A 23912-nucleotide genomic window follows, 5' to 3' on the forward strand; every position below is an offset into this window, starting at 1 on the left:
TCAGAGAAATTTTATTTTACACTTATTATTGCAGTTTTAGGCACTTCTAGATTGTTACTCTAATATACATATACTGCAATTTGCTCCACAGATCTGCCATGTAGCTTATTTAAGATTGTTAATGGGCCGTTAAGTTAATACTGTAATATCACCTCACCACATGAGTCTGCCAACTTCAACACAGCTAATATGATTCATTGCTTAAGGCTCAACATCCATAGTCTTTGATGCTTAGGAATCTGGTGGAAATCTCATGTTTAAATTAGTAGCTAATCATATTAGTAAATCATGAATACATTTCCTAAATTGTACCACAATATTTACTTTTTGGAGTGGATTCCAGTTACATATCAGCAGCCAAGATGATTCAATAAAAAGTTATTGTATTTTAAAACATTTATAAATGATTCTCTTTTTTGGGGAGGGGACATGATGACAGTAGCAGTATTAACTTCATTACTTATTTGTTTATCATAGCCCACATTGAGAGACAGTGATTCACTGCTTAATCTTCAACATCCGGAATTTTTGAAGCTTAAAATTCCAGTGGAAATGTTTAAATCAGCAACTAAGGTATTAGTCCACGATGAATGAGTTTCCTAAATTTTACCGCAACCTTTATATTTTGCAGTGGATGATGTATAAATGTCAATAGCTTAGATGATTCAATAGAAAGTTATTGTATTTTGAAACATTTCTAAAAGATTGTCTACTTTTTAAGTGGGGAGGGTGAGTAATGACAGTAGCAAGTGCTCCTACCAGGGTTAACTTCATTACGTACTTGCTGATAGGCCGCATTTATAATCATTACAAACTCTAATAGACTCGAGATCTGTTAATTCTCAAAGTTAATCTAAACACACCAAATTAAAGGCAACAAAGAAACAACCAGCCTGTGAAAATGGTCCTGGTAAAACAACGATACATAAATAAACAAAAAGAAAAAGTCTAATAAACATCCTATTTGTAACCACTGAATAAATAAATCGAACAGCAACATTCCAGTCATCTGAGTCATGAAAATCTTTGAACTGAACTTGTAAAACATGAAGAATGCTGAAACCCAAAACAATCTGTAATCATGTCACTGAAGAAAGGAAAAAAACTAAACATTGAAACAAAGGTAAAACATTGATGTGAATGAAACTAGTTCATTCACCCAATGTACTGCTACATTGTATTTCATCAGCAAAGTTTTAAAATGCCCTGATCATATTGCAAACTTTCACCAAGAAAGGCTGAGTGAACAACACTTCAGCAGCGGTATCCAAACCAACGGAGGAGGAAAGCAAATACATTACTGAACTTACTCATTTACTAATGTAACTCAACTTATAACACACTCACAATTTTGCCCCTTGTTGGACATACCTGTTCATATAACTCTGTATATCTACGGCAATGATCTAGTTATCAAATAGCTCCACCAGATATTCCAAAATTGTCAAGTGCTCGTGTCTTGGAATGACTTTAATTCTAAGTATTCAAACATAATGTTATTTTCTCATTTTAGCATTGGCAATAATTTTTTTTTCAAAACACAGTTGTATCGTATTGCATTTCAAATTCACTATGCGTTTAATAGGCATGGGCTTTTGTGCACTGGCAATTTAGATTGCACTGGCAATAGGTAAGATAGATCTGTGTTTTACCAATGGATTTATTTAAAGCTAATGTTAACATGAGTTTTCTTGCTCCTTTTTTTAGTCCTACACCATTTACTGGAAGATGATGGAAACCATACCTACCTACTATCAGAATCCTTTCAATGCCACATTGTCATGTAAATTGTTATGAAGAGTTCCACAAGAGGAGTTTGGGTTGAATCACCCTTTGACTTTCTCTTCCTTCACTGTGGGGAACTATTTGCACTTAGATTCCTTCCTCCTCCAAGGCCTAGCTGGGCTGAACCTTTCCTATCACTCCATAGAACATCAGCAGATCAGAACAGCAATAGGATATCATGAGGTCCACGGTTCACCCACATATTTAAAGCAAATTAATCCCTGACCAAACCAATTAGAAAATATAACACATCAACAGGTCAGCTATGACACTTTTGTTTACATAAACAAAAGCTCCGAAAGAAAGGTTACCAAAATAAAACAAATTCATATTTTACCTTTGCACTTTCTGGGAATTCCTCAGGAGACCGATGTAGTAAAACATGGCCCTTATTTGGGATGTTCAGATAAACGCAATTTGCTGCTGTGTCATCTGGTACTGTGAGCTTGTCGTAACGATGTTCACTCATCTGCTGCATGAACTGTTCGGCAAAACAAAGAAAATGAAATTATATTCCTTACACGTGTTATGGCTAGCACCTTTCACATTGGGAAGGATGTCTCAAAGCACTTCACGGGATTTACTGTGAAGTGTAATTGCAACTGTGCTAATTTGTGCACAGCAAAGTCCAACAAGCAGCCATGAGGTAAGGGATGGTTGACCAGGAGAAATTCCCTTCTCTTCGATTAATGCCCGGTGAGTATCTTGGTTCAATGTCTCATTCGAAGGATAGCAGCACCAACAATGCAGCCCTACCCTCAGCACTGTAATGAAGCAGTAGTAAATCACACACAAGTGACTACTCAGATTTAAGGGCACAATCTTTTATCTTGATAACAGTTGCTTGTAGAATTTTTTTAAATTGCCTGTTTCTTACTGTTTACTTCAACTGTTACTATAATCCTTCACTGTAACCTCCCATCGATTAACAGTTAAGTAAAATAAATTACATTCAGCACAACAATAGAACTAAAATGCAGGACCGTGCCAACAGTTGCTGAGGCACAATTATTCTTAAAGGTCAAAGCTTTCCTAATTGAAGCAATTTCCTCAGTGGTCAACAGAAAGAAGCCTCACACACTCATATAAACCAGATTCAGAGTCGGAATCAAATCCATCTGCTTTGATCCCACGGATTCCAGACTTTATGAATCTCTTGAGAAAGGCTGTCGGGAATAGACACTCAAGTACTCGCAAACCACTCACAAGTTCCTGCAACGACAGCCTTACTCTCTCACCCACATGAAAGTCTATTGGTTTCACACCTCCAGGATCTACAAAGCTTCCTGAGAGAAAAATTTGAATTGCCTTTTAACCTCTATATCTATATGCTATATTCCTTTCTGTTCACCAAACTCTGCCTTACAACAATAATAACTTGAATTTATATAATGCCTTTCACGTACAATGAATATCTCAAAATGCTTTACAGAAAAGGAATTTAAACGAGGAAAGAGACTTTAAAGATGTTGACCGAAGGCTTCATCAAAGAGGGAGGATTTTAACAGGACAGAAAGGTAGCTCTTTCCTTTCTAACAAGTCACATAATATATTTCCAACACTTGCATGTGTGCAGTTTTTCTCTGTTCAGTATTCCAAGACCCTCTTCACAAGGCTCATTTGGCTTAACATTACTGCAGAACAAAAGGGATTAACTCAGCAGGTATCATTGGAGCGAGTGTGATTTGTATGAGGGTGCCTGTTCTAAGTGTAAATCCTTCAGATGTTTCATAAAAGGTTTTGGATAAGACACATCTGTGTTTCTGGACCTTTCTTTTATCAAATTGGTAAGGAAATAATTACAATATCTGGCTTAGCTTATGAAACACTTTTCAAATTTGGTTGGCGATGAAAGAACATCAAATGAAAATGAAAGGCAAAACTTAGTTGGCAAAATCCCCCCTTCCTTTATCCCAAAATAGACTCATTTGTTGCTGCTATAGCTATGTCTGGTTGTAAAACTGAGTAGATACAGATTCTAAGGCCTAAGACTTAATCTTTGTAATAAGTTTTTACTGTTCTCAATGGAAACAGTGAAATGATTCAGATTTTAAAATCTTCACCAGGTCTATGTTGCAATATTAACAAACCAGACTCACTTCACTGTGACCTTTTCCAGTCTGTGGCAGCTTGTCACTTGTGATGTGCTGGCCACAAATTTCATAATCTGATATTTGCAATTAGTCAGGTTTATAACTATTGCAAATTAGACCCTGTACAATAAATCCAGCAAAAAGGAAAAAAATCTGTCCACTTTGCTGCTGTATTTAAACAATTAAATAGCAGTTTGATCATGAAATCTACAGAATTGGAGAAGAATCAACACAACATGACTCATTTTAAGGTAAATTAAATAGAAGTTGCATCAGAAGTTGTGGATTTCAGCTCACCATTAAATTGGTCAGTCACTTCAATGTGGCACATTGCTGTGTGCAAATTGGTTGCTGTGTTCAACTACAAATACTATCACTATACTTTACAGAAAATTCCTTGAAGTGCTTTTGACAAAATACGGCGCTGTATGAAATGCAAGGTTTTTTTTAGTAAGGGGTCATCAAGATGCCAATTGAAGATAGAGAAAATATTGGTGTAATATCCCTTTACTGCCACTAGCTGTCAGTAGAATCCTTTGTTAATACAGTATTGCATTTTATTTATTTACCAAGAGTTATTTAACAGGATTCACACACTTTCCTGAGTTGAAGGGCAATTCAATTTGTTTACGGCAATCCAGGTTACAGGCTATGTACAGAGCGCACAATGGGTCTCTTATATATTTCGGGACCATTTGGTTGATGCTAATTGCTAATGGAGGTGGGATATTCCCTTGGCAGGGCCTGAGTTTGGTTTCAAAAACTTATAGTTTATAGTGCCACTTTGCCATTATAGGCGTTGGGCAACTAGTCAGGTGCCGGGGCCACTCCATGCAGTGGTTTATCTCAGGGCTCCTGCGCTGGGAATGGGGGGGGGGGGGGCTATATGGTATAGGCTTACTGGAGGGTTTTTCGCCACCTCAAGCTGAATTCTGTGTAACACTCTCTTAGTGTTGCAAAGGCAGTTATTCACATTTTATGTGGAGATGATTGCTATTTCACTGAAAAATGCATCCTCTCATAGCTACAGATGAGAATCATGCCAGTGTGAGGATGGTGAGGCCAGTCAATTTTCTAATAATCCTTGCATTTGATATAGTGCTTTATCACTATATCAAAACGTCTCAATGCAAGCCCCAAAATTTACTGTAAAGCACAGTGGCATATTAGAATATATTAGAATGCAAACTGTACAATTTGCACAGCAATGTCTCACAAAGTGGCACGTAGCAAGTGCTGAATTTTTTCCTGAAAGATTGTTGCCTGGGATGCTGGGAGAAACTCTGTTCTCTTTTCGGATAGTGGCATTGGATCTTCAATGTCTACTCGTAAAGGCAGACGGGACGTCAATGTAACATCTCATCCAAAGGATGGTAAGTATGACAAAGCAGTGCTCCTCGGGACTGCATTGGAATGTCAGCCTAGACTAGACATTCCACGTGTGGCTTGAATCCACAACATTCTTACGTGCACAACATGTAGTTTCCAAAATGGAAACTTATAGGCATGTCTATGCAAAGGAACATTTGAACCTTACCACTTCTACTGAACTCTTTTGCCACCAGAGTGAGAAGCATTAATCACAGTGTGCCCTATCTCAATTGGTTTAGGGTTATGCTGAGAGAGAAAAAAAACAAAGATCAGAAATGCTCTTTGTAAAATGTTCAGGGAGATACACCTAATTCCCCACCCGAAAGAATAAATTGGATTTGAGAGATATCTCAATATTTGGCCTTCTGCTTCCAAATCTAGGAAGTTAGAACCTGTACTCAGGACTCCAGGTTGCCAACTGAAACTAGGCAAAGATTAGCTTGTGCTATCACAGTAAATATCAGAGTAGAAATCCATATGTGATAGACAACGTTTTTATGGATTAAAAATATGAATTGCATTTGGTAATTTATCCCTTTACTGCATGTGGGATGTTGCTGACACGAATGATTTTCTCTTCTCGTCTACATAACGAAAGTTGTTTCACTTCAAAGTAACTCATTGGTGTCCAATATGCAGCAATTTCTGACTGTGTTTGTATGCAAATATGGCAGTCTATTGTAAGAATCCTACCAACTGAGCCAAATTGACACCTGTTGATCACACGCTCAGCTCTGTGAATCTTTTTTCAGATTGAGTCATGTTGCTCATATCAACGCTCTCATGCTTCAGCCAAACATGTGAGGAGAAACGAAAGAAGGGAACATGTACAATCGCATTGCAATATAAAATAATATGAATAGTAAATTAAACACTTAACATAATTCAGATATTTTATTCATGCTTTAACATATCGATGTACATCAGAGAGAAAACCGAGCAAAGGTCATAAAGCATTATATCTTAGCAGTGCTATAAAAATCTAAAAATAGGAAGTCATCTGAACAATTTAAAAGTGAGCTCAAATGACAAACAACTCAACATGTGCCTCACATGTTCCAATATTCAGGATGCAGAAGTCTCAAAAATAATCCATCAGCAACTGGGTGTCCAGCGCAACTCTAAAGTGCCTTGTAATGCCCATTTGCAGGGCAGACATCTACAAGCAGGTTTTCTGCCTGACCTTTCAGATGGAGAGCAAAAAATGATGAATGTTGTGAGTGATCATAAGAGGAGGTTAAATATAATGAGAAAGTAAGATGATGCGCCTGTTCATGTTTGGGCCTGAATTCAATGTTTGCTCAGCAGAATGTGGTCACAAAAAGGCAGTCAGGCCAGGAATTAGGAAAATTCCATTTTATTAACTTTTCGGAATGGTATCCACGTGTGGTTGGCTAAAACATCCTAGCGCTTGCTTTTAACATGTACATTTTAACATTCTCACAGTCGCTAATTGTAACATTCCAATAACTGAGATGTAAACATTGACATTCCAAAGGGTAACTGACTACTATTTATAACCAGATTGAGATTGTGCATCCAAACACACATTCATTTTGTATGATGTATGCCACAGAGGTAGAGAGACACCGACAATTGGTTGAGGCACTTCCTTCCTCCAGAGCCTTTGTACTTGTGCCAGTCTGGAGCAACCAATATACAGGTTGCTGCCTGGATTGCACAAAGCACCGGTCAGATGCTGCCATCATCACGTAATTTACGTGATAGCACCATACGCCACTTCACGCACATTCCTTGTTGTAACTGCCACTGGAGTGAGTCAATAAAGCTAGTGGAAGCCAAAGAACTGTGACGAATATCAGGCGTCATCACTTTTATGCATGTATTGTAATGGCATCACTGCTCTCTGCTGACCTGAACCCTAACCCAGTAGCCATTAAGCAGCCTGAAAGCAGCACAGATACCAATGGTTGAATCCATCACTGGGCATAATAAAGATCTCACTAATTAACTTACACTCATGTCACTGGCAGCTGGCAGCACCACTCAAGTATGTTCAAATTAGTCCAGTTATTAATGAGGAAACCATCTCACACGTCAAACTATTGATATCATTAAATATTATTACTTCTTTCTTCTGGACTTGCTTGAATAGATAAAAATCCATCCAAGTACTATAGGACAGGGAATCTACCTTCATTAAATCATGTCGTTTTCAAGACATACTAAACTAGATCTGTTTTGAAAATAAAGAAGGCTACAGAAGCTTTTACTAAGCCTGGATGAACACTTTCAGCAGAGAAACAACAGCTGAGCACAACAACAACCAGCACTCTGGAGAACTGAATCAAACCACACATTAATATTCAGCATGCAACATGGCACTAATGGAAGTATTCAACAGACAGAAAGGAAAGGATGCAAATCAACATGGTTGGCACTTCAGTTGGGAGAATATGGGAAACGTTTCTCGAGAACGGAATGAAATAGAATAATTACATGCCAACAATTCGCACAATATGAATCTATCAAATTTTAATTTGAAAATCAGAGATAATTTCAGCTCTACTAAAACTACTTATCCATCCAAAAATGTTCAACTCTATTTTATTAGAAGTAAATGTATTTAAAGCTTCGATTTCCGAATTGTAGCTGTATACTTCTGCTTTTTTAAAAAAAAAATACCTTAAGAGTTTTCTGTGCATCTTCACTGGAGCCAATTACAATCAGCTCTGGGCCAGCCATACTGCAGAAACTCTTCAAGTGCAGAGATCCTGTGACTGGCACAGTAGAGACAGCGTAGTCCTACATTGAGGAAAGCAAATGGAGAAATTTATTTCAACATATAAGAAAAACAACAAAGCCTGAAAAAAGTCAAAAGCATGCCCACTGCACACAAAGCAAAATTATACTATATTCAAATTATAACTAAGCTAAACAGTTCACATTATTTTTAAGTGCTTCAATGTAGCATGCAATTGGAGTATCTTCATTGTACATTTAAAATGAGTTTCACTAACCTTAAAAGTGTCAGCGAGAATTTCTGCTCCACGTTGATTAGTTCGCTTTGAAAGCCCCACAAAGAACTCTCTACCTGAGCACAAATGATACCAGAGACAGTGTTTTAATTGCACGAATCACATGGGCATTTGTCTTACAGCTAATTAAGTGGCATAAAAGTGTATTCAATACATTCACCTCAAGTCTTTTGCAAAACAGGATAATTGCACTCTCTTGAAATACTGAACATCCATTAGGTTCACACCTAGTCTCAGTCTGAAAATCATCGCTTTTATAACAGGCATTCAAAGCTTCTATTGTGTGATAGAGGAAAATGCGATCGACTTTGCAATTATCAAGTCAAATGAGCTGGAGCAAACACTATTTTCAATGCTGAAATTTGAGTAGACAGGTGCATGGTGTTGGACTTCCAGCTTACCAGTTAGTGGAATCCTGTCTGGTTGTATTTTATTTACTAAAATGTCAGTCTCCTACAACTGGGCAAAATTCACTACCCAGACATCCAATGACAACAATAACAGCTTGCAATTATTATTGCCCTTCACTTGCCCTTTTTAGCTCGCCATCTTTTGTGTTGTTTATCAGCTGCCCCTTTAATAACTCTGGTCTGCAGCTATAATCTTGTTCAACAGCCTATCACATGACACAAGGCCACTTTTACAAACCTTGGCAGTCAATCATGGTGGTGGCAGGAAAGCAGCAGTAGGAAACATTGGCAGCAGTATACTTTCATGTGGAAACTGAAAATTCTGTACATACAGTACTAACATTTTGGGCTCTCAAAAGCAGAAGTTCAAAGGAACAACTCGTCTACGCTGAATAGATATAATATAAAGTAACATTATTGAGTAACTGCCAGTTCCTCAGTGATTTCAGACCCAAGTTTTCTCTACAAATCTCCTTGCTATTTTGCACACACTCCAGGCTGAATAGGCTTTAGATTGTCTGCAGTAGAAACTTTCCAGTATTTAGTCATCTGTAAAAATACACAAGTTATCACATACACTTAAGAATCCATTCCAAAAGTTTTGTCGTAATTTATCGGGAATAAAATTAACTGAACCAGTCTTTAAATTAGTAATAATAATCTATTATTATTATTAAATTAAAGATAAAACTTTTTTTAAAAGAACTGCAGGTATGAATATTTTTTATATCTGAAATACATGGCAGATCATTAAACATCACATCATTAAATGTTCTTAAAACAAGTAGAAGTGTATTGAAGGTAAAAGGTTTAAACATCTTTGAAGCTTCATTCTCTTGGTTCAGGGTTTCAATCCGGAGTTTACTTTGGCCTTGTAATACATATCAATTACTCTTCACCAGAAATCCATAGCAGAAATATTTTTGTAACGCTATCATTAGTGTCATATAATATCTTCATCTCCTGCTATACAATTAGCTTTGATATACTCTTGTCCATACCATACCAGGTCTACCACATATGAAATACTGAATGATCTAATTGCATTAAAACTATCCAGTGTTAGATGACATACAATGATGAGAAATCGGATATGTCTTATATCCTGCATATAATGTTCAATGTGACTAATAGGAAATAAGACATGAACAATATAATGCTCCTTATGATACAGTATATTGCGTTCCCATTGCACCTTAGGCAAGTAAACGTTCTAAAAGTTCCGTGTAAACTTTAATCTTACATGGTAATTGATGCATAAATTGTAGACTGATTTCAGTGATATGCTGTAAAACTCTATCCTCAATGTTTATTAAATATTGAAACCAGTTACAAAGATGAAGGTTGCTTTGTGTAATATACATATATATTAAATGCAACAACAGCAAAGCTGTCAGGGACTGTGGAAGGAGCAGGGCCTTAGGATTAGAGCAGTTTGTTCCAGTAAAGAAACTTTTGAATTTAAGCAACAGCATAATTTCAATGAGCCAAATCACCTCTTTCTACACTGTAGTTAGTACATGACTGAGTCTACAACTCCTGTGCTTACTGATAGTTTTGATAGTTACATAAACTGCTCAATTCTTTTTGCAGCCCAATACTTCAATGCCAACACCTTTTCTGGTGGCAGATTGCTAGAAGGCAAAAATGGGATACTTTTCCATTCTGGGCAATGTATCTCAAGAACACAAGATTAATTTTGATGAAGAAGACCCTTTGACCCATCTGATCTCATCCTTCCAGAATACTCACCCTACCATTCTCCCATCACAGCATCAAGCTGTTTTTTGTTTGTTGAAAAATGAAACCAAGCTCTTTTAAATAATCTCAAGTCAGATATAATAGTTCGGAAGCCAAAGAAAACTCCATTAGCTGACCCAGCAATGTGTCTTTACCTTAAATGCATCCAATCTCAGAACAGCAGTAAAGCAGACTTTGAATGCCCTTAAAATTAATGGGAGGGAAGAAATGTGAATGTTTCAAACCAATTTACAAATACAGTAAATGCAGTTAGTTGCATTTTTTCACATTTTACTAACACTGTAAGTGGTTGCAGACAACCAGATGTTTAAAGCATTCTAATTTTTCGACTACTTGTAACACTGATGAAAAATATTTGAATATAAGCCGTGTACCTGTGAACAGAATATCACCACCATCGAGAGTAGCTGTCTCGTCGGTCATTTCTACAGTATGAAGGTTAAGTTCTGCCAGGGCCACCTTCATAGCTTCAACCTGTTTTTAAAAAAATGACAGGAGTTTGTAAAATAACATAAACTCGTACTGTTTGAAGCACATGAAGTTTAGCTGTGAAGGTATTTATCATTGGACCACCCGTGTGTTAAGCTTCACTATTCAAATAGCTAGGTTTTGTAGCTGAAATTGAAATCCCTCCACTCCTCCCCAACCCCCCTACCTCTCTGACCTCCTCTCTCCCCAAAACAGTACCCGTTGCCTTCGTTCCTCCACGTCTGGCCTCCTCCTCATCCCCCGAGCCTCCGCTCCACCCGCAGCAGCCGTGCCTTCAACCACTATGCCCTGAGGCTCTGGAACTCCCTTCCTCACTCCCTTCGCCTCGCTCCCTCCCTTCCTATGTTCAGGTCTCTGCTGAAGACCTTTCTTTTCGACCACACCTTTGGTCAGCTTCCTTCCCCTCCGCCTGGCTCGGTCCTGGGATCCGTTGCTGTGAGACGCCGTCCGGCGTGGAGGGCACTATATAAATCCAAGTTGTTGTGGTTGTCATTGAAATAAATGAGCTTTTCTCAACTGACTTTCACAAATACTATATAACAGAAGAAGCGAGAACAGGAAAACTGCAATGATCACATCATGTACGCTTTTCAGGGCTGTCTTGTGCAATAACACAGGGTGCTCACTCTATTTTAGTTCATATTCCAGGAACTTCCTGTTGCATCACAGTCCAAAGTCACACTAGCCGGTGAGAGAATGCCTTCTTATTTATAGATAGATTTGATAATCCAGAATCAGTGAGGTCCTCTTCACTGTCATGCTACTCACTCAACTGGAGCAGCATCAGTTTCCAGTCGCTTGTCCACCCAATGGCTCGGCCTTTACGCCAAGATACCACTTAATACGCGATTTATGACAGATACCATTACATTAATATATAGGCATCTGTGAATTAAACTCTTTAGGGATCTGTTGAAGGCTTAATCCAGTTAATAGGGACCGAAGACAACATCCTGAACGGACTCCACTGGTACCCAACAGTCAGAACGTTTACATTCATCATCACCTTCCAAAATATTGTATAAAAATTCACTTCGAAAGCCTCAGATGCAGAACTTGTCAAACTATGTGAGGAATGCAATGGTCAGCTGAAGTTCTACTGAGGGCGGGGCACACAAGAAAGTGAGCGAACAGTTTTATTAATTTTATCTGTGAATGAAAAAGACTGCATCGGTTTACAAACAGAAGTGTACAAAGGAGATGAAAAAATCCACTTGAGAGGTGTTTACCTGCTTCCATCACCACAGTCTCCACACTTTAAAGTAAGTTTGTGGGAAGTGCTTTAAAGCATTTCCGATAGGTGATAACTCTATCTCAAGATAACAGCTTGTTCTCTCTTTTGGGTGAGGTTATTCTGTCAGCTTCTCAGCTGTGTCAATGCTCTTCCCCTAGTTACTGGGTATAAATACCAGAATTTCCCTTTTGTTTCAGACATTCAAAGCATACAATGTGACCTCTACAAGGTGGCGACCGACATGTCATGGAGCCTTCTCCTGTGTAGTAATTAAAGTAAACAGAATGCAGCTACTGTGGTTTTTGGCGACTACAGCAATGCTGTTTATGCAGATGGTGTGAGACTAGTCTTCATTAGCACTAAGAGTAAATACCAGTTTTGTAATTGACCTCAAAGTTGCAATGCTAAAACATTACTCATTAAAAGGAGAAATAAGATAGTGGGCCTGATTTTCCAACTGAAAAATTCTCACCACTCCTATAGACTGAAAACAGACAGTACAGCCTTTCATCCTATTCACTCCTCCCATTTGCACCTGAGCAATAATAATAAAATAATAAAAAATAATCTTTGTATGATTATAGTGCCTATAACATCAAATATATCTCAAAGTGATTCACAGTTAATTGCTACAAAATGTATTGATTGTGTTTGTGGCAGCCAGTTTAACAAAACAATAAACCACAAACCACCATAAAGTAAATGAACAATTTATTCTAATAAATCAAGAGAAATTCCCTTTGTTTTTGAAATGGTGTCATGGGGTATTTAACGTCCACATGAGCAGGCAGACAAAGCCTCAGTTTAATGTCTGATATGAAGGATAACAGGTCTAACAATGCAGCACTCCCTCACCAATGCACTAAAGTCCCAACCTAGACTATGAACTTGGATCCCAATGAGGGGTTTCATCCCACAATCTTTGGACACAGAGCTGAGAATACTATTTGTTGAGTCAAACTGATTCCTGACTGGGTGGCAAATAAAGAAAGAGGGTAGCATCCATAGATAGGAGGAAATCAGTAAGTCACCGTGACATACAAAACAAGGTAAAAAATAATTTATAAATGAGAAATGTTCAAGTAATTGGGTGGATGAAATAAATAGGCAAACAGATTCTAGACTCAAAATAACAATTTCCAACCATATTTTTTAAAAAGTGCATAAATGGAAAAGTAGTGAATATTTTCCTCTGAAAATAAATGAGAAAATGGTAGCCAAGGTCAAGCTTTCATTATACATGGGGAAATAGCTTTATAACAAAGGCAAATATTGCAGAATACAACAAGAACTTGCATTTATACAGTGCTATTCAAGCAGGATAGCATCTCATTGTGCTGGATTCAATTAAGGGAAAAAGTGGCCCCAAAGTATTCAGATTTACAGATGCTTGGAATTATTGCACTATTATGTTATAAATCGCATTGTTTTGAAGTACTTTGGTAACAAAGTTGTGTTACAAAATGTTATCTTATTGCTGTATAGCAACAAGTAACCCGTTTGTTAATACAAAGAGCTTTCAGACATATTAGGTTCCACGTCTGTCGTGCCTGCTTTATACTGGAAATTAAATTCAGCTCATTTTACATTGATTTAATTTACTTAGGGTTTCCACAGCGCCAATTGTTCAGGTACATCTCTTTGAATGAGTTCCTTCATCAGACAGCATCAAATTACAGTTTGTCACAAATATTCGGGAGCGTGACTGGGCTCAATATAGCTGGGAATCCAATCAGACCATTTATACCAGTTGAACTGAAATCTGTCTGGTCTGGAGCCAGTTTTAAACTGGCATCAGTGGGTGCAAAGTTTTATACTGAAGGATCACCAGATTAAATTCATTCTAAATTTAAAACTTGACACTTATATAATGCAAAACGCATACTAATTTACAGTTGTTATGTAAACGTAATTGTACATTCTTTCCCTTATAGAGACACTAATTTGTCTGCACGATATCATAAAAATGTTTTACTGGCGCCAAGCATTGTATATTCCCAAACAGCTGTTATTAGTCAATTTTAATTATACATCAATTGATATAAAATTCAATTGTTGAGGGATTTACGTGGACCCGAATTAAATCCCAGAATGGCACACTTCGTTCCCTGACTGCTGTAAAAGCAGCTAACACATTCCTAGGCTTCTGAGCTGACCGTTTGGAATAAAAAANGTAATAATTTGGTCACTCAATCCATGACTGGGATGTGGGACACTGCTGTGCACAATTGGCTGCCGCATTTTGCCCACAAAATATAGTCAATTCACTTTACAGTATATTCTGTGAAGCTCTTTGAAACATGTCGAAGATGTGATAAAGTGCTAAATCAAATGCAAGGATTATTTTTATTATTATGTGCAAACAATGTTACTTGACTAATTCTCTACTTCTCTCCATATGGCAGGTACCAAGCAATTAAATGTGACTTGAAACTTGAGATGGTTCTACATCCTGTCACACTATGGTTCAGAGAGGTAGAAAATCCACGGACCACGTAACGGAACAGGCACATTTAATTTTCTCCTTGAAGGCACAGATTCATGCTGGTACTCAGGTCCATAGTGCTGGCTACCCACCCTCTGGAGAATCTTGTCCATGTGACCACTCTTCAGAAGCCCAGAGAATGAGATATGCCATTTGATTTTGAAAGCTGTTAAAGCTGGGCCAGGGAAAAGTGTCTTCTGCACGATCTTTGCAAGCGCATCAGGGTTAACTTAATAGAGTTCACGAACAGGAAGTCTAGGTAATTTTTCACCCACCCGAGTACAGAAACACTGGGGCTTTTCAAGGTATCTTCCGAGACAACCTGTCTGAAATCAATTAACTCAACATAGGAGATACATTTCCTCATTGAGCAATCAGGGCAGCTCCATCATACTGTATTGATGAAAATTCTTTCTTTTGCTTAAAACAATTCGAATATCATTTTAAAGCGCTGAATGTAACTCAACAGTCTCTGAAAGAGCAAGCATTTTCTCTCTTCGCTCTAAAGTGCTTCTTAAGATCTTTCATATCAATGAAAGAATGTCTGGAACTCACCGTCACCAGGGAGATGCTCTTTCTCTAGTCTTTAAGTGCATATCCCCCAATGAAGAACCTTAAATTACTCTTTAGATAGATTTTGTAGAATCACAGGATGCTGCTGGTTGCTCAGATGCATGTGAGCAGTGATATTTTCAGTTTTGGCATCAGAACACATTGAATAGATTCAAAGTACACTGCATATATACACACAATGTACATGATTTCAGCTTCAACATATTGCATACATTTAAGAGGACATAGAATGTTCTCTTAAATGTCTCCACCCTTGGCTCCAGGACCACTGCTGTCCTGACAGAATGTCTGTTGGACATCAAGTCCTGGATGAGAGCTAATTTTCTTCAGTTGAACGTCAACAAGATCGAGGCTCTCCTGATTGACTCCAGTCAGTGCCTCCACATTTCAGGCGCTGACAGCATCACAATCCGTTGTGCACACTCCACCTTACGAAGTCAGACCTTGGAGTCTTGTTTGATCCTCAACTATCCTTTCTACCCCATATCTGTGCCACGACCCACTCTGCATTCCCCACCTCCGCAACATAGCCTGAAAGGTGCTATACAAATGTAATTTTGTTGTTGTTGTTGTGGTATACACAATGACCTTGACTCTATGGTCATTATTTCTAATGCTAATGTGATTTGTCTGTCACAATATAAGAACTGTATTTTTATAGTGGTGTGATCTGGTATTAAGAGCTTCTGAAAGAACATTTACAACATTAATTACATGTTATGTAATTGTGCTTTCATATGCTGTTGGCATTTTACACTGGGGAGGAAGGATTGGATCGGAAGGTATTGCACTGGCGTACAAATGTTGCTAAGTTAAACTACATTATTGATATTGGTTTGTCCTGCATTTTATAGCTAGTAACAATTGAGATATATTTTCATAATTTTTTTCATTACATTGTATAAGTAGGCAAAAGTAGGTCAGAGCCATTTACATGCACTTACTACAACACAACCACACATTCCTAACAGAGATCAGCTCTTATCTACCAAAACATTTTTTCCACAACACACTTTTTGATCTGCAAATCATTCTACAAGTTCAGACCCGTTTAGTAACTGGTTTTCTGTAACAACCCTCTATATATGGTCTACACGTCCTGTGATCTTATGTATATTCTCACATATTCCATATTCTTTGAAAAGAATAACATATTATTCCTAAGAATGCTGATCCCAACAAACTATCTGAGGGAATAATGAAAGATTCTTGGTTTTACTTTCTATTGATCTACTTAAATGTCTTTAATATTTTATATCCTCTAAATGTACAATGTGATGAAGTCATTGTTAATTCTTTATAGCTGTGCTCTGAAGCTAAGCTACAAAGGCAGTGGCATGATTGTCATCCTAAATTATATAAAAGCAGTTCAAGGTGTCAAATGAAAATATTAGTTACCAACATGATGGACAATCAGTGCACTCAAAAAATGTAACCTCATTTAGCACTCTGTCAAATATTGGACTGAGGTCTGAAAGGCATCATAGTGATGTGAGGTCATTTATAATTTACAAAGCAGTCGCAATGTGACCTAAATCCTATTTTCCATCTCAGTGTTATTCTTGAAAACAAATCTGAAGGTTCGTAAGAGAAAATAGCAAAGAAAATATATTAATGCTGGTGAAGTGGCAGAATATTACAGTTCTGCGTTCAAGACTCATAGCTGGTCAGAACTTTGAAATTTTCTATTTTCTAACTGCATGATAAAATTGGATACATGAAGCAAATTTGCTCCAAAGTAGCACATTACCCTTTTTATTTGCATCCTTTGATGAAACAATAATTAAATATTGTTCCAAATGGCATCACAAGGAAGCTTGCTGTTTATAACAGTGTCCTTTGTCTCTTTATAGAGGAGAAGCCAATGGTAAGGCTCACTGATGGCACAGATGTTAGCTGAGGAAGTACAAGTTTTGCACTATGGGAATTTTACAGCCCACAAAGGTGGGACTTTTTAAACTTTAGTTGACCTTCACATGGTGCTTCTCTATCTATGTAGACTGCTACCTGCTTAAGGCATTTTCAGTAATACTGTGCGAGTTTCAAGGGTATTTAGATACTGTACGTGACTTTTGCAACGCAGATGCAAATATGGTGGATGTAACACAATCATGCTTTTTGGGTGGCATCCTAAATGCAAGTAACACAGGAAATATTACTCTCTGAATGCCCTTTAGCTCCCATTCTAAATTCCAGAACAAGGTGATGTTTTTTCCTGATTGAGTGCACAAGATCATAAATCCTTCCTGTTCTTTAAAATTGGCATCATACTACATGTTGCACATACAGATATAATTTAATCCCAACCTAGTTTTCTTTTATTCTAGTTATCAAATAGAATAGTGAATACAGGTTAGTTAATCTATTACACAAAGGTTACATTTTTAAAGCCCTGCTATAAATCAACACACAAAGTATTAACATATCAAGTTAAAATATGCAAGCTATAAAATTATACCACATTTACTAGACTGTGGGTGAACAGACATCTTAACCTTTGTTCAAGCTGAAATATTTTTTTACACTGTACTGAGTAAACATAATAATATCAAATGGCACAGATAGGCTTTCAGACTCTGGTCTTTTGCTCATTCCCCACTCCCTTTGTTCCACTAATTCAGTGGTCGAACCTTCAGCCACTATGGCCCTACCTTCTAAAACGTTGTCCAAACCACTTTTCTTTGAATCAAAAAGAATGCTCATCATTATATTTTTAAAAATTAATGACTTTTTCAGAATGAAGGTGTATTTTCTTATTAAAAGAATCAAAGCTGGTGGCTCATTTTATCAATAAATAATCCACAGACTTCACCATGATAAAGATAACATTAAATCTATTATGGTTACATATTAAAAGTTTTGTGATTTTAAGTCCATAATATTAGTTGAAGTAGAAAGCATTCATGTATTTGAATAAACTCAATGCATACATGAGAGAGAAGAGAATAAAGGGGCATAGATGCGAACATTAGAAGAGAAGGCTCAGTGGAGCCATCATGGATCAGATAATGATACCAAATATTTGAAAAAAAGTAGATGAATATATATAAAATTAGTCTAGTTACCACTATTTATATACAGAGACTGTTAACCATGGCAAAAATGAAACCTTGTGGATTATAGTACACAATAATTCCTAATAGTTTTCTTAACACAATGGGAAAGAAAAGTCAGGGTCCACAAATACGTTTAGTGGCCTCCTTTGATTGAAGTCCTTCCTGACATCGAGAATATAATATAATCCTTATATTTGATGTTGTGTCTTTCACATCTGGAGGATGTCTCAAAGCGCTTCACAGGATATTCTGCAAAGTGCGAGTTACTGAATTTTGCGGCCAAATGCCTCGATTGATCTTAAGTTTAGAAATTCTACATCACAATGTCTTGATTGTTTCCGTTGTTCGAGGAAATATATTAAACATTAAAGTATTTTTTCTCCTCTCATCTACAATCTTTTTTTCAATTTCTGCTATTTTATTCTCAATTAAATACATCCACAACAGGGTTTACCCAAATCGCCTTTTCAATAAATCAAACTGTCATTTGCGTTAAATGCCAAAAACATGTGAAAATAAATATCTTCTTTAATTCACACCAATGTGTATAACAAAGTTACCTAAAGGAGAACTTAATCACCTTCAGTGTGGCTGTTCTTCCACTTGTCTTTTCTTTACATAACATTTGTAAACGTTTGACAAACAAAAGTACTTTAAGAGAGGAAGGACCTGTCTGATCAAGAGATAGAATAGAGGCCAGAACAGCTCTGCCAAACAGCATGTCAGCAGTTGTAGCAAGTTCCAAACAGTAACGTAATGTAACAGTAATGTGTGATGACTGTATAATGATTACTCCATCTTGCTGCTTCACAAAGCCAACATGCTGAAAACAAGTCTGCGCACTAGACATAGCTCTGTTGAATGGGTATTGGCTTTGACAGTTGAATCTTTCGCTTCCAGTTGGTAGCAACAGTGGATACATTCCATTAATCACTCAGTCATGCTTTGTTTGGAGATGGGTCTCAATAGACTACAAATAGTTGACTGCACTTCCTGAAACTCTTAGCTGTTACATCTGTCTCTAGACACTAGCACCTCTAATACAAAAGGAGAAGGATAGAAAAATGGAATGGGTATTTCAGAAACTCAGAACACCAAAAATATATGGTGAAACTTGCGTGAAGCTCCATGATAACAGCTGATCAATATGAATCCTGTAATAACTAAGACATGTAGTCCACTGATCCTTTGTTTGTGTTCCAAGCCAGTGGCTTAATAATAATAATTCTTGCATTTGATATAGTGCTTTTCACGTCTTCTGGACGTCTCAAAGCGCTTCACAGAATAGACTGTAAAGTGAATTGACTGTATATTTGTGGACGAAATGCGGCAGCCAATTGCGCACAGCAGTGTTTAATGTAACAAGAGATTGTGGGCTCAAAAAAGGAGGGGAAACTATTCAGTGTCACAACCTTTTTCATGGTTTTAGTAACTAAAGAGGAATCATTTGTCACTTTGACATAGCCTGATCAATTGTCTGGCTGCCAACAATGGTCTCCTGGACCTTCTATTGTAATCCCTGAACACACGGCCTGTCTCTTCTGTAACTAGGATGTGAGCTATTCAAGGCAGAGCATTAGACCTTAAACCAACAATTGTGCTGCTGCAGGATGACCCCTCACTCTTATCCTGAATGAAGCTCAAAAAAAGAAATCAGCAGGAAATGTGAACTTCATTAACTAGAATCTAAAAGGAAAATGGCCCAAATCACTATAAAGCCAAATCCATTTATTTCTTGGAAACTGCATGAAAAAAAACAAGTCTGCTTCAAATATAAATTAGTTATTGGTCTGAATGCATTATAAATAAGGTTGTTTTGTTATGGGCATCACAGAGTAACAGATGGTGTGATTTTGTTTGCCCTTGATTATCATCAAAACTTGGCAAAACCAAATTGTAAAAAATATAATTTGCCGAACGGATTTTATGGCTATTTGGGATTCGATATCAGTCACACACCTGACAACACTGCCACACATCCACTCTAATTAAGCGTCATAGCTCTTACAGTTATTCAATAAGAACTACTGTAGATCACTACTTTAATAATAATGATAATCCTTGTATTTAACAATAGCAACTTTCATATAGGGAAAGCACTTCACCAAATTTAATGTAAAGTGTAATGACTGTATGTTGTAATGAGTAACCTCAAAATATTTAGATTTTGGTAATCACCAATCATTCTTGAAAATAAATTTTCTTTACTGAAATAATCCACTGAACCACCCAATATATATGACATAACTTTTACTTTGATATTCTGCAGAGCCGCACAGAAAATGCTCACTTTACTTGATAACAGATCAGATAACAGAAAATTGCACTCATAAAAATGAGCTAACTAAATTCTGGAAAATTATAGAATATGATTTTTATTGATACAGAGGTATAAATTGTATATGATGCAATTTATGATATGATACAATTTAAATCTCTGTAAATAGAATTACTTTGATTGCCCAAGAAGATGAAAATACAAACATCTCCAACTGAGCAGAAACCCAAACCCTACACATATGTCTCCCAGTTAATACAATGAAAATATGATGAATTATGAAGTAATCCCATCTAATTGCTATACCATTCAGACAGATTGAAAATGGGTGAGCAAGACTGTCCATTTGAAAACTGCTTACAATTTATTTTCAAGTAAAATACTTTCTCTGCTGTTTCTCTCTTTTCCCTTTCCCTTCTCATTTGCCTTATTTGAAACTAATTATTTTTTCTTGGCATTTTTGTCTACTAACGTTTAAATTGTCAATTATAGTAATGTGTTTACTTTGCATTCAGAGTACCTTAATTATAAATCAAATTCACATTTCCCTTAAAGTGCTTATTCCCCAAAACACTGCCTTTTTTGATGTGCTGGAAATATTGATAAACCTACATAATACCTTGTCCTCTGTTTAAACTGACTCCAATACACTCAAAACTGTATAAGAATTTCATTACTATTCCCCTTTTAATTTGCCTTTATTTTTCACATATTTATAATAAATAATAAAAATCCTTGCATTTAATAGTACGCCCATCAAGTCAAAGGGCCTCACAGGGAAAAAGTGTGAAGTGCAGTGGCTGTGTATTTGTAGGTGAATGTGGCGGCAGATTTGCACACAGAAATGCCCCCCAACTAGCCTTGAAGTGAATGTTCAGTTTATCTGGAGAGTTGTTGGCCAGGACACAAACTCCCTTCTCTTTCAAAGGAAGAGCGTACTGGAAACTATTTGTTTCAGTCAAATCCAAAAGTCTCTGTTGCCAAAAAACTGGCTTCTTTTAGAGATTCCCTTGTAGTTATAATAGTAATAATCCTTGCATCTGATTTATCACCTGATCCCGTTGTTGAGACTTCTCAAAGCGCTCCAGAGCATATACCGCAAAGTGGTGTGATTGTGATGTATTTTGTGGGCGAATGTCCTTGCCGGTATCAAAACAAAAGACTCACTCTTTGCCCTTCTGCATGGAAAACTCTTGGGAATTGATTTATACAGCTTTAATTTAATCTTAGATCTGTGTTTACCCACTGTGCCTTCTCCAATTCCTAGCTTTCATCAATTGTTTGCAATGTCGATAGTGCTATCTTCAGAAGTGTAGTGCCTCATTTACTCTAACAGTTAAGTAATTGTAGCAAAGACTCATGAATTTGACCTTGGTGATTGTTGGGAGCACAGAAAGATTGGGCAAAATTAACAAAATACTCTGAATAAGGTCAGACGAGGTTCCTAACAGTAAGTCTGTGGTGTGTCAGGCTAAAGAATAAGAACCAGTTCTCCAGTGACACTAAGGTTTATCCTGACTGTCATCATAGTATTTATACTGTAGTTTCTGATCTAAAACAGATATCCCCTACTACCAAGTCTACAAACTGAACTCAAATTTAAATCAAAACACTCACACCTTACTGACCCTACAAGAGTTCATCTGTGTTTATCAAAACTGTGGATCAATAACTATCTATGGAGTATATACTTTTCCTTCTTCACCATGAACATGCCTTCAGGACATTAACCTACATTTGTGTTGCTATTTTTCTTTCTGCTCTCAAGGTCAGTTTTTTTGCAATTTTTTTTCTCGTTCATTTAAATGGTAACTGAATCCCATTTGAAGCACAGAATATTGTAGTTTTACATAACCAAATTGTACCATAGACATTGTGTGGTTATTAATTCTATCCACTGTAATTCTAAGCATTAGTAGAATAAAGGAATTTTACAATATTTCCAGGTTTTTGGCTGACATCAATTGAGACTTAGCATAATCTTTCTCCCAGTACAGCTCCCAGGTGACAGATTAGCGATGAATAAAAATAAGCAGTTTGAAATAGCGTAAATAATACTGTCAAAATTAAAATAATTTTCACAGATGTTACAGAATATAAAAATATCTATACAGTTATCTAGACGTGCACACAGTGTCGATGAAATAACTAACGCATAGTATGCAGTTATTAGGACAGCACAGCTAGTTAAAACAGATTCTACCTTATACCAATCACTACAAATAGCAATTTGTTTGAGTCGTCACTTTAACCCGAGATATAGCAACTTCGACAACAATAACTTGTATTTGTACAGCACCCTTCACACATGGTAGTGTCTCAGAGAGCTGAGATAAGTAACAATAAAATATTTTCAGGATAGTTTTTTTGTGCAGACCAGATTTGTGCAAAGAGCTGAATTTTCAATTCCAGCTGGTGATCTCATTCAATTTACAACATTAAAAATAAAACAAAGATTAAAACGTCTATTGATTAAAATGGCTATTTTTCATTTGTACAGAAATATCAGAAGTTCAAAAATGCAATGTCTTTTGACGATAATTTCCTATCCAATGTCTACGTTTTCTGAGCTCAGTGATGAGAACATAAGCACTAACTGCCTGCATGTTATACCAAATCTAAAGATAAGACAACATCACCATTGATTTTTAACTTATTGCTTTCTACAGTGAATCCTTTGGGACTGTTTGTGCTCAAAGTAAAATGAGTTATTCATTCAGCTTTGCATTTTCAGTAACAAAGACTGAAACCAACCCTGGTGCGATAACCTGATATTACTGTCAGCATTAAACTTACAACACAGCATGTGTGCACTGATGTTTTCTTAATTCTGAAGTTGAGTTGGCAGCTGCAACATATAGAGTAGAGTACGCACTGAAGAAACGTTACAGAGAATTAAATAATTTTTAATATCATGATTCCAGTTTCTCCTTGGTACGTGACTTTTTAAGAGAAAATAAATTAGCCTTTTTTTTTCTTTTTTGGTCAGCCGGGTGTCTGACATATGCGGAAACCTATAACCATGCTTAAGAGTATCCAAACCAAGCTGAGAATTCCATACATCCCACCTACACGTGGAAATCCCAGAGCTAGATTGTTGTAATGGAAAGCACACTCTCTCCCTGGAGGGATGCATCCTGCTTACCTATTTCCAGAAAGTATTAGGTCCAGGTTGGCAAGAGCCAACTCTTGGGGACCCCAGAGTGTGCGTTGGGATATTGCTGGAGTCTAACCAGCTAAAACTGCATAGCTTGTCATTGATACTGCTGTCCAGCAAGATTTCCCACTGCTTATCCAGCTCGGACCACCCTACCCGTTAGAGCTTTGGCTTCCAGGGTTAACAGGAGGTGACTGGGATGACTCCCTGCCCCCAGTGAC

General features: G+C 37.0%; 1 protein-coding gene across 7 annotated transcripts in view; it reads right to left on the reverse strand.

Annotated features, from left to right (window-relative positions):
- ddah1 (dimethylarginine dimethylaminohydrolase 1) overlaps positions 1-23912 on the reverse strand; it is a 44748-nt gene that overhangs the window by 2127 nt on the left and 18709 nt on the right. For 4 of the 7 annotated variants that reach the window (XM_042335075.1, XM_007887189.2, XM_042335076.1 and 1 more), the window contains 4 exons: positions 10794-10893; positions 8231-8304; positions 7896-8015; positions 2123-2266 (listed from right to left, as the gene is read on the reverse strand). In XM_042335075.1, the coding sequence (XP_042191009.1) occupies positions 2123-2266; positions 7896-8015; positions 8231-8304; positions 10794-10893 (438 nt within the window). Of the gene's footprint in view, positions 1-2122; positions 2267-7895; positions 8016-8230; positions 8305-10793; positions 10894-11074; positions 11092-11291; positions 11324-12137; positions 12162-23912 lie in introns of those variants that run through there. The other 3 variants (XM_042335077.1, XM_007887192.2, XM_007887194.2) reach the window with 3 other exon arrangements.

This window comes from Callorhinchus milii, unplaced genomic scaffold (assembly GCF_018977255.1).
Source record: "Callorhinchus milii isolate IMCB2004 unplaced genomic scaffold, IMCB_Cmil_1.0 Scaffold5, whole genome shotgun sequence".
Taxonomy (NCBI): Eukaryota; Metazoa; Chordata; class Chondrichthyes; order Chimaeriformes; family Callorhinchidae; genus Callorhinchus; species Callorhinchus milii.